General features: G+C 50.8%; 1 protein-coding gene across 1 annotated transcript in view; it reads left to right on the plus strand.

Moving 5' to 3' along the window:
* Positions 1 to 11,905, plus strand: part of PADI2 (peptidyl arginine deiminase 2) — a 47,907-nt gene that overhangs the window by 31,817 nt on the left and 4,185 nt on the right. The window contains exons 8-15 of the mRNA XM_022598484.2: positions 564 to 667; positions 1,655 to 1,766; positions 2,304 to 2,411; positions 4,513 to 4,664; positions 6,549 to 6,693; positions 7,453 to 7,546; positions 9,240 to 9,325; positions 11,340 to 11,468. Of these exons, the coding sequence (XP_022454192.1) occupies positions 564 to 667; positions 1,655 to 1,766; positions 2,304 to 2,411; positions 4,513 to 4,664; positions 6,549 to 6,693; positions 7,453 to 7,546; positions 9,240 to 9,325; positions 11,340 to 11,468 (930 nt within the window). The remainder of the gene's footprint in view (positions 1 to 563; positions 668 to 1,654; positions 1,767 to 2,303; positions 2,412 to 4,512; positions 4,665 to 6,548; positions 6,694 to 7,452; positions 7,547 to 9,239; positions 9,326 to 11,339; positions 11,469 to 11,905) is intronic.

The following is an 11,905-nucleotide window of genomic DNA, read 5'->3' on the forward strand; positions in this document are numbered from 1 at the left end:
GGTTTCCTGTAGCTTTCCAAAGCCAGCCATGCAAAGGAATCATCTCATCTTCCTTCAAGTTGCAGGCAAGCTTCCCGAACCTTTCCTTAAAGAGCAATGTGGACATATCAAAATTTCCCCCAATAACATTATAACACTCACATATAGAAAAGGGCAAGGCGCCCAGAGCAAAAACAGAGGAAGGCCGGGGCTGGCTCAGCCATCATGTGAGCCGATTTCAGGAAGAGAACTTTGATGCAGCGAGATCAGACAGTGGTTGAGAGTACGGGCTCGGCAGCCAGACTGCCCGGGCTTATGTACAGGCTCTACCACTTACTAACCATGTGACCTTGGACAGCTATGTGACTTGGTTTCCCCATCTATAAAACAAGGATTATAATACTATCTACCCTCTGGGGTTATTGTAAGGCAGAAATGAAATCTCACATGTAAAAATAGGACCTGGCACACCGTAAGCGCTCCCTGAGGTACTACTGTTATTGGTTTCACCTACTTTGTTAGGCAGGAGTGAAAAGCACCCTGACAAGACTTTTTGATCCCCTCCTCTTCTCTCCCATGCCCAGGAGATCCCCCTCACACCCATCTTCACGGACACCGTGACATTCCGGATTGCTCCGTGGATCATGACCCCCAACACCCTGCCTCCTTTGTCGGTGTTTGTGTGCTGGTAAGCATTAGGCACAGCCCAGAGTGGCTAAAGCTGGGGCTTCAGGGGCAGACAGACCTGAGTTCAGATCATGCTCTGTTACTTACCAACTGTGTGACCTTGAGCAACTCACTTGGCCTCTCTGTGCCTCTGTTTCTCTGAGACGCTCACATCACAGAGTCACTGTGATGATTAAGTGAGATGAAGCAGGTGAAGTATTCATCCAAAGTCCTGGCACAGAGTTTTTGTGCTCTAAAAAATAATAGCTAGCGGGCTTCCCTGGTGGTGCAGTGGTTGGGAGTCCGCCTGCCGATGCAGGGGACACGGGTTCGTGCCCCGGTCTGGGAGGATCCCACGTGCCGCGGAGCGGCTGGGCCCGTGAGCCGTGGCCGCTGGGCCTGCGCGTCCGGAGCCTGTGCTCTGCAGGGGGAGAGTCCACAACAGTGAGAGGCCCACGTACCGCAAAAAAAAATAATAATAATAATAGCTAGCATTTCTTTCCCATACCTTCTTGGCCCATACCATGTAGTCGGGAACCTTTCTCTACAATGGATATTCAACTCATCTTATTCATCCAGCAATTCTTTAACTGAGCATCTATTATGTGCTAGACAGCTACAGCAGGGGAAAGAAGTGCCTGCAGGTGATACTGGCCACACCACCTGGCCACACACCCCTGCTGTCCTGGACCCATCCCCTGCCTCCATGCTAGGCATAGCTCTTCCTTGGAAATCTGGGGAGTCAGAGATGTAAGGCTTTGGGGCAGGTGAGGGTGAGAATTCCCCTCCTCGTTTTGTTTGTTCATGACTTTGGTAAACACTGCATGAGGGGATGAGTTTGCTTGGCCCTTGACTCCAGTGGCCTTTGCAAAGGTGCCTTTGAACACAGATGTGGCCTCATCTGCCCAGCACAGCCCAGAGATGCCAACTGCTGTTGCCACCTCAGTGGGCTGGCCCTCATCCCTCCTCACCCTCCCTCTTGGCCTCCCCCTCTTCCTACACTTCTCAGCATGAAGGACAATTACTTGTTCCTGAAAGAGGTGAAGAACCTGGTTGAGAAAACCAACTGTGAACTGAAGGTCTGCTTCCAATACATGAACCGGGGAGATCGCTGGATCCAGGTAAGGAACCCCAAGCTGGGAAGGATGTGGTCCAGGGCTCAGGCAAGAAGAGGTAGCTTAATGTCAATGCCCTGGCGCCCAGCTGCTCCACGTATGCAAGTTCTGTCCTCAGATCACACATGCACGTGTACACAGGGACAGAAATGTACAAGGTAATTCACTGCAGCTTCTTAGGGTAGCAGAAGACTGTAAAACAACCTAAATGTCCATCCACGGGGCAAGGGGGTGACCATATGATTGGACAGCCTTTCTGTGGAGTACTATATACATCAGCTAAAAAGAAGCCAATCTATAAATAAAGAATGCACTTCCAGTTAAGGTATTACTTGCAGGAAAATGTGTACAGATGTTACCAGTTATGTTTTTTAAAATGGGGTCAGTATGAGTACAAACATGCTGGGGATGCGCAGAGACTATCTAAGGAGGGATATGTAAGAAACCACTGCCATCATGTACTTGGGAGAACTGGGGAGGCTGGCTAGTATTCACTGGTGGCCCCCGGGGCTCGTCTGATAGCTCTTCCCGGTGTCCCCACAGGATGAAATCGAGTTTGGCTACATCGAGGCCCCCCACAAAGGCTTCCCTGTGGTTCTGGACTCCCCCAGAGATGGAAACCTGAAGGATTTCCCAGTGAAGCAGCTCCTGGTGCGATGCTGAGGACCACCTTGGGGGATGAGGGAGGGCACAATCCTGGGACTCTTACAGGACAGAGTGGTCGGGAGACCTTGGGCACCCCTGGCAAATCAGTTTACTGCATATTCGTCTGTTGCCTCCATCTTCTCATCTGCAAAATGGGTCAGTTGGGATAGTAATCTCTAACATCCTTTCCTGCTCTGATAACTGATGCTTTTCCAAAACATGGAGAGTCCTCTCATGGCAAATGAGAGCTATGGGAGACAGAGGCCTGACTCCTGACACTGCCCCACCTCCAACTTACAGCAAAATAAGTTTCAGAGAGGAAAATTATAGTTAAGCAATTGTTGAAAAGCATGGTTCCAACTTCAAAGCTCATTAAATCTGTGATTTTTTTCAGTTCATGAGTTTTTTAAAAAGCAATCTGACCCCCTCCCCTCGATTCTAGAGGTCATTACCACTCTCCTTTTATGCCCTCAACAACCAACTGAATGAGGACAGAACCAAAATTAGTTGTCTTTGTCCTCACCTTCCACCCTGAACAGGCAGGGGGAGGCTTGAACAGAACACAAAACAGAGACTGGGTAGATCAGGTGGCTTTGCCAAGGTCACACACAGGGCAGCCTCCTGTGAGACATCAGGGCTGCTCAGAGGCAACCCTTTGCCAGGTCCACACCTGCTTCTTGAGAACATTCACTAACCTAGTCCCTTCATCACAGGGAGATGGCACAGCCGGTGGTGTGAGCACAAAGCTCTGGAATGCCAGACAGATCTGGCCTTGAGCCCCAGTTCCACCCCTTAGCAGCAATGTGACCTTGGGCAAACACCTTAACCTCCTCAAGCCTCAGTTTGCTCATCTGTAAAATGGGGATAGAAACAGTATCCATCTCACAGGCTTATTGTGAAGATTGGAAGCGTTATATAAGGCATCCGTGCTGCTCCTGACACAATGACTATTATTAGCTGCTGTTCTTGCTCTCATTCCACAGCCCTGGACACTGTCCTCGGTGAGGACTGTCCACTTCCTCTGACATGAGGGATAGTCAAACCAGCCAGCAGGCAGGAGAACCAAGGCCTCTCAGATCCTTCTCTTACTCTTTCTTCCCAGGTCACCACCTGCCTTCAGAGTTCCAGGCTGGCCTAGTACCAAGGCCCCCAGACTGCATTATTCCTGGAGGCCTGGGCCAAGCCTAACTTTGTGCTGCATGCCTGCCTGCCCATGTGAGGCTGTAAAGCCCCAGCTGCCCCAGCCTCTGGCGGGTCTCACCTTGCCATCTGGGGCTCATAGGCGAGAAAGCACTAAGCTGCAGCCATTCACCCTACTGGGCACAGCTGTCTCTTGAGCCTCTAAGCTGGGCCAGGATAAGCCACATCTTCTCACTCTTTGGTTTTTATTAGCAAGGATTTGTGTCAGACAAGCTTAGTTCCAGCCCCAGTGCAAGCTCCCAAGCAAGATCCCTACTTTTTTACCAAAAAATCATGAAAGGAAACTTAAAATTCAGGGTGCGTCACTGGGGTTATGTCATGTAACTGCAGTCTGTTGGAGCTCTGTGCTAAGAAGGATTCTGAGGCTATATCTGGGCTCCAGATATAAATATGAATAAATAGGGTTAGCTGGGAATGGGTTGGGATGGTATATATGTTACATATCTGCCATTCCTGCATGTATTGGTCAGCTTTCACTTGGTAAGACTGCAGCAACAAACAGCCCCCATATCTCAATAGCTGACAACAGCAAAGGTCTATTTCTTGCTCACATTAAGAGATGAGTGGGGATGTCAATAGCACAAAATGAGGACCAAACCAGAAATCACCAATATGTCTCCGTGTTTAAGAAACAGAGGCACACCCAGAGACCCAGATGTATACACACACAGACACTCGTATATTCACATTCATTCTCACACTCATACTGACATACTCACAAACTCAGCCTCCCCATGCCAGGGTCCTGCTCATCAGTGGGAATAAGAAGAGCATGGGTGACCCCCCTAGAAGCTAAGTGCTCACAGAGCCAGACCAAAGGTAGTGAAAAGTGGTCATCAGAGCGTGGCTGGGTTGGGGCTAAGGGCTCCTGGCCGCAAGAGACTAACAACGGGTGTCTCTTGCCCAGGGCCCAGATTTTGGCTACGTGACCCGGGAGCCCCTCTTTGAGCCTGTCACCAGCCTTGATTCCTTTGGGAACCTAGAGGTCAGTCCGCCAGTGACCGTGAATGGCAAGACATACCCCCTGGGCCGGATCCTCATCGGGAGCAGCTTTCCTCTGTAAGAGAGGCCAGGGTGGGCCTGCGGGCAGTGGGGGTGGGGGGCAGCGGGAGTTATTGTTTCCCTTTAGGAGCAGACTGGGTTGCTCATACATGGAGTGATTGGCTGGGAGAATTAACCTCTCCCATGACTCTCTGACAAGGTACGGACACTCTTGGAAAGAAAACCAAGTTAGCCTTTACATCTTAGTATGAATTAGGACCTAATACAAAACTAAATAAATAACCCTCTTCCCAAAATGGGAGGGAATATAATGGGGTTATAAAGAAAGTGGGGAAGGGATGAAGGAGTTCAGAGAAGGAGTACCGAAAGAGGATCAGTGGGAGCACACCAACAAATCCTCGCGGGTGCCCATTCACAAAAGACACATGAGAAGACATGGCTCTGCCCCAAAGCCTGAGTCCCTGGCTCCCTGGCCTGTCAACAACACCTTCACTCCCTCCCCAGGTCACCCACCAGTCGATGAGAAGGCAGAGTCTTCCTTAGAGCAGTTGCTGGGGAGAGAGTGAGCACTGTGGGTCCTCACTTCACAAAAGGGCTGCCAGGAACCTGCACATGTGGGACCAGCCAGGATTTGGGCACCAAGTCCCTATAAGCCACATGGGATTCTCTACCTTCTGCGGCAGGCCACTGACACAGACAGTGACCATTTGCTCACCCTGCCCTCCTTCTCCCTCCACTCAACAGTCACTCATCCATTCAGCAGGTATTTCCCAGGCACCAGCCAAGCACCAAGCCCTATGTCAGACATGGGGTTCTAAACATGAAGCCCAGCCCCCACCTTCCAGGAGATGGTGGAGATCACAGACATGAAACAGAGGGTGTGTACAGTGATAGAATGATACAGAGTCAGAGAAACCCAAGGAGGGGTCCCTAACCCCCTTAGGGGAGATCACGGGGGGTCGTCTTAGAGACAAATATCTATTGAGAGTCTTCTCTGTGCCAGGTATTGTTCTGGGCTTCAGGGAGACAGCAGTGAGCAAAACAGACAAAGTCCCAGCTCTCAGGAAGTTTTCCATTAGGGATGGAGGCAGTATAGACAATAAACATGGAATTAAGCAAATAAATAAGATACTTCTGAGTGCTAATAGGTGCAATGAAGAAGATAAAATAGGGTACGTGATAAAGAGTGATGAGGCAGGGGCACTTTGGCTTTTGTGGTTTTGAGGAAGTGACTTTGGAATTGAGGCTCAGATGATGAGAAGGAAGCAGCCATGGGAAGATCAAAGGGAAGGAGCATTCCAGATAGAAGGAACAGAAAGGACAAAACCTTGGTAACAAGTTTAGCATGTGGCTAGAGCAAACAGAACAAGGAGGAAGGGAGGAAGATGAGGTAGGAGGGACAGGCAGGGGCCAGATCACAGAGGCATTTGTTGACCACTGTGAGGTTTTGGGGTTATATTATAAGGGTAATGGGGAGATTGAAGACCTCAGGGAGTGTGGAAGTCAGGAAGGGCTTCCTGGAAGAGGTGTCACTTGAAATGATTGAAGTTGAGAAGTTAACAGCGAAGAGGTACATAGGCTAGGGAAGATTTTGGAATCATGCCTGTGTCCTAGCCCCCTCCAGCAGTCCATGAGGGATCCCTGAGCAGAGAAGCTGGCTTCTTACACCTACTGACACCCTCAGTGGCCAAAGAATGGGCTCTATGCTCTTCACACAGACCATGGCTACAGCTAACTCCTCCTTTTTCCCCTTGGGCTCAAACACCTTTCTGCCTGTGCCAGGGTCTCTGCAACTCAGGCTCCTTCCCATGACTTTTCCGCCAATGCTATTCTGGGTCCAGGCTAGATTCTAGAGTCTGAACTCCTCCTGCAGACCCTCTGGTGAGACAGGCACAGTGGCCAACCTTCTGAAGAACTGTCTCCTCCCCAACCCCACCCCAGGTCTGGTGGTCGGAGGATGACCAAGGTGGTGAGGGACTTCCTGCAGGCCCAGCAGGTGCAGGCCCCCGTGGAGCTCTACTCGGACTGGCTGACCGTGGGCCATGTAGATGAGTTCATGACATTCGTCCCCATCCCAGGCACAAAGGTGAGCTGGTCCCTGAGGCTGGAGTGAATAGGATAGTGCAGAACCCCTGTACTACCAGCTCTTGTCAACAGAGAGGGGTATCTAGAGGAAGACAACCGCAGAGAGGAAGAAGGAAGTAGGCTGAAGCTGGTTTGCACGTTGATGCTGTGGCAGGTAAATGTTTAACCCAATAAATCCAAAATATTAGCGCCTCAGCATGTAGTCATTATAAAAATTATTCATGAGAGATTTTACATTCTTTTTTATATAAGTGTTCAGAATCAGGTGTGTATTTTACTCTTAGCACATCTCAAGTCAGACCAGCCACAAGTCAAGTGTCCAATAATCCCACAGGGCTGGTGGCCACTGTACTGGCCATAATGCTCTAGAGAGCAATGGGGTATGGGCTTGGGGCTCTGGAAAGGGGTTCTTTCATTTCCCAAGAAGTGAAAAGAAACAGCTGCAGCTTCAAACCCTGGAAATTTGGTGCAAATGGCCTGGCCTCTTGGCCACTTGGAGAAGCTCTTCCTGTCTGTCCAAGGTCACCTTTGACTCTGAGCTTTGACTCGATGGCGTTGCTGAGGTGGAGGAGTTTCTATAGCAGGAAGGGTGAGAAATATTCCTCTGAAATAGAGAAAACCCTGCCAGGCGGCCTTTGCTCGGCAGAGTGGCTTGAGACGATATGCAGGTGGGACCCCGGGCGCTGAGAGCGGGGGCTTCTTCACGTTTCTTGGCCACCTCCTCTCTGCTGACACTGGCCCTCTGAATGGTCTCTCACAGGAATTCCGGATGCTCATGGCCAGCACCTCGGCCTGCTACAAGCTCTTCCGAGAGAAGCAGAAGGAGGGCCATGGGGAGGCCATCATGTTCAAAGGTGAGTGCCCTCAGGGCCTTGGCAGGGAGCAGGGAGCTGAGCCCCCCAGAGAGACCCTTGGGAGGACAGGGCAGATGAGTGCCTTGTCCCTGAACACCCAGCTCCACTTCCTGGACATCCGGCCCGCCCTGGGGCTGTGAGGTCACCGTGGTGGGAAGCAGCCCTGGCCTCTGTGACCCTCGCTGTGGCCAACGGGACCATCGAGCTGCCCGCTGCCCCTTATGACCACCAGCAGTGCCTAGTGCTTCTTCGGGACCTAGTGTATACTTCAAATGGCACCAGACCCCAAGGAGAGTTAAACGGTTCAAAATGGACACGCAATCTGTGTCCAAGGAGCTTGTGTTTTCGAGAGGGAGATAGAAAAGAATATACATAATGCACTTGAGGGGTAGGAAGAAAAGTGGGGGTGGACAGCCGTGACGTACAGTCAGACGTCATCACTGTCAGTCCCGGAGTGGGAATCACCTGCTTAACCCAACAGCCCCGTGACTGGGGTGGACGACAGGCGGGGATGAGCTTTGCCCTTAAACTAATCGTGGAAAGAGACAAAGCTGATCGGGCGCAGACGGTGAGCCAGGTTAGAGAGGCCATGACAATTTCTTCTGTGCTCTTCCTACATTCCCTGTTGACACCTTTCAGGTTGGCGTCTCTAATCCACCTGCTCCCAAAAGTCTGCACCCCTCAGGCTGGTTGATACTTACATACATTACCACCCTCCATGTCGAAAGGCAGTGTTCCTGATAGTGACTGGTGTCTGGGATGGACAAGACCAACTTAAGACCACTGTCATTTTTTAATTCCCACCGATAGGAAATTTTTTTTAGATTGGCAGGCATGAGTCTTGACTTTCTGGAGGCTTCTTTCTCTATTAACCCCTCAAAGCTACCCATAAGGATATAGGAACTATTATCTTTGTACAAATAGGTCCAAGGGGTGGTGTGGAGACAGCTCAGGTACAGGGTGCAACAGCACCGATCTCTTTGCCACTAACAACCTACAGGACTAGGAAGCACAGCGGACCAGCATCAGGCAGGGAAAAAAAAGAGTTAATAGCTTAGGCTCTGGAATCAGACTGCCTGGTCTGCTTACGGGCTCTGCCACTAGCTGTAAGACCTTGGACGAGTTGTGTAACTTCTCTGTGCCTCCATTTCTTCATCCTTAATGCTGGAAGCTACCTTATAGAAATGTGGGGAGGATTATTGAGTTAATCCATGTAAATATCTAGAAGACTACCTGCCACATAGCAGGCGCTCCATGAGCATTAGGTATCACTAATCAAGCCAGAAGCCACGTGGGCCATCCTGATGGAATAGGAGGCAGATGTAGGCATAGACCAGGACAAGGGCCAAGCATGAGGCAGGTCTGGAAAACAGGAAGGGTGACACCCCTTGGCATCCTGCTTCTGCCACACTCCCTCTGGTCTGCTGCTCATCCTTAGAAGCAGGCTTCTTGTGCCACCCTACCCTCTGGCCAGAGAGAGAGCAAGACAGCTGCCACCCCTTCCCTGGCCCAGGTGACATGGCCAACCCTGGGGAAAGGAGTTACCCCTGGGGTTGCCCTCCTGTGCCCCAGCCTGTCCCAGCCCCTCTCTCTCATCCCAAGAGTTAGCCCAGAAGCCGGGGGCTTTGGCAAAGGGGAGCGCCCAGGCTGGACACCTAAAGCTAGACTGTCCCCTGTCCTCTGACCCCCACAGGCTTGGGCGGGATGAGCAGCAAGCGAATCACCATCAACAAGATTCTGTCCAACGAGAGCCTCGTGCAGGAGAACCAGTACTTCCAGGTGAGGGCGGGGCAGGGGCCTGTGGGAGGGACAAGTCTATGACCAATGGCACCTGTCACATCCTCGGGGCTTCCATAGGGAATGGCCAAGGGTTCAGGGCACATGACAGAGGGAAGGACCTCAATAAGCGTTCGGTCCAGCCTTTCTGGTTTACGCCTCTAAACTGGAGGCTGAATGGGGTGACAAAGCAGGTCAGTGGAGGCTAGAAGCAGACAGGAGACCTGGGAAGGAAGGTGTATCAGGCAGTACTAAAGAGCCAAGGGCTCTGTAAGGCTACAGCCCACAGCATTTGGGGGAGACCCACACTCATTAAAACATGATGACAACTACAGACCTGCTCTCCAGAAAATTTCATATGTAAACACATGCCATGAATTTTTATTTGTTTTAGGGGATCAGAGATCCCTGGAGTTTTCTATCTAAGGATGAATCCCACCTTTGGAGTCCCTAAATCTCAAAGATGGTATCCAGAAGTAGATACCAGTCAAAAGGGTCATATTTAGTTGAATTAGATCTCTCTTTATTTATTTATTTACTTACTTACTTATTTATTTAGCTGCTTTGGGTCTTCGTTGCTGCACGCGGGCTTTCTCTAGCTGCGGCGAGCAGGGGCTACTCTTCGTTGTGGTGCGTGGGCTTCTCACTGCGGTGGCTTCTCTCGTTACAGAGCACGGGCTCTAGGTGCACGGGCTTCAGTAGCTGTGGCACTCAGCCTCACTAGTTGTGGCGCACGGGCTTAGTTGCTCCGTGGCATGGGGGATCTTCCCGGACCAGGGCTCGAACCCATGTCCCCTGAATTGGCAGGTGGATTCTCAACCACTGTGCCACCAAGGAAGCCCTGCATGGGCACATTTAGAGTATCAAGTTTAAATTTAAAAACTCAAACTGGTTTTTTTAAATGGCTGAATTGACTCATGTGAGTAGGAAGCCCAGCAGTGGGATGGATTTCAGGCACAGGTTGATCAGGGCTCCAGCTCCATTTCTCTGCACTTCTTGGGCTCTACAGGTGCCCTCATGACAGGAGGATAGCTGCAACAGTTCAAGGTCTCACATCCATCCAGCACACCATCCACAAAGAGGGAGGTCTGTGCCCCCAACAATTAAACAAAAGCTTTGCATTTCACTCTGATTGTGCCAACCTGAACCAATTATTGTAGCCAGGGGAATTCCATATACTGATTCCCTTAATCCTGGTTTATTGCCCATCCTTGAACCAATCACTGGAGCAAAGAGGCAGGGGCAAGGGTCCACTAATTAGCTGTCACCAGGAGGGGAGGATGTAGTCAACCCAACCCAATAACGGGCTGCTACATTTCAGGGGGAGGGGTGGAGTGGAGGCTATAGAAGCAACTGCAGAGCTTCCCAAAGTTCACATAATGCCTCACTGGCTGTTTGAAAGTTGACTTTATTGTAACTCCCCTCCGTGGACATTTTTTGGCATCGGGTAGATCTGAGGTCAAATCATGGCCCCTCGTTTTGGCAGTTGGACCTTGGGCAACTCACTAAGAACTCTACATTTTGGGTAGAGTCTCTAATAAGGGGCTAATAATAGTGTCTACCTCATGAGGTTGAGGCTTAAATAAGTAATGTATGTAAAGCACTTAGAACAGTACACTTAGGGTTCTTGTACATATTAGTTTTAATTATTATTAATCAAAATCATTGTCACTGTTATTCTCACCACACGGGACAGCCTAAGGATTCAATGAGATGCTGCATAGCAAGAACTTAGCACAGGGTCTGGCTTGTAGTAGGTGGTGCTCAGTAAATGAGCCCTCACTAGTGTTATTTCTGCGATTTTCTAGTATTATTTCTGTAATCTTCTCTCTCGTTCTCTTTATTACTACCATTACTGGTGGGAGGGGCACCAGAGAGGTCGGCGCGTGCTGGAGTGCCGGGGTGAGGTTGACACTCTCCCTGGAGTGCCGGGTGCCCTGCAGGCAGGGGTGAGGTTGACAAAGGTGGCAGGGGTGTCCCCTCACTCGCCTGCCCTCCCTTCTTCCCCGTCGCCCAGCGCTGCCTGGACTGGAACCGCGACATCCTCAAGAAGGAGCTGGGGCTGACGGAGCAGGACATCATCGACCTGCCTGCCCTCTTCAAGATGGACGAGGACCGCCAGGCCAGAGCCTTCTTCCCAAACATGGTGAGGCGCTCTGGACCCCAAACCTCATCCAGGCCAGTCAGGGGCAGCCAGATCCAGAGGGACCCCTCAGCTGAGGCTGTCCAATCAGGAGGCCCGGGTCCCAGTCCCGGCTGAGTTGCTGTGTGGCCTCCCACCCACCCCAGGCACTCGCCCTCTCTGGGCCTCATTCCCTTCTGGGGTGATATCCTTATTCTAGCTGCCCCCTGGGGTCCTGGGGGATCCTTTAACAGATTGGAGAGTGTCTTGTAAATTAAAAAGGCCTTTATAGACAGGAGGGATTCTTGTTATCATAGAGCAGAGTCTTCTATGTGATAGAAGGAGGTTAGAACACACGTACACACACACATAGATACATATATACACACATGTACACACATGAAAACACACATACACGCATGCATGCAATGCACACGCTGACGCGTACATATATAGCCGCA

This window comes from Delphinapterus leucas, chromosome 1 (assembly GCF_059928025.1).
Source record: "Delphinapterus leucas isolate spDelLeu-1000000601 "Yukka" chromosome 1, BTC_Dleu_Yukka2, whole genome shotgun sequence".
Lineage (NCBI taxonomy): Eukaryota > Metazoa > Chordata > Mammalia > Artiodactyla > Monodontidae > Delphinapterus > Delphinapterus leucas.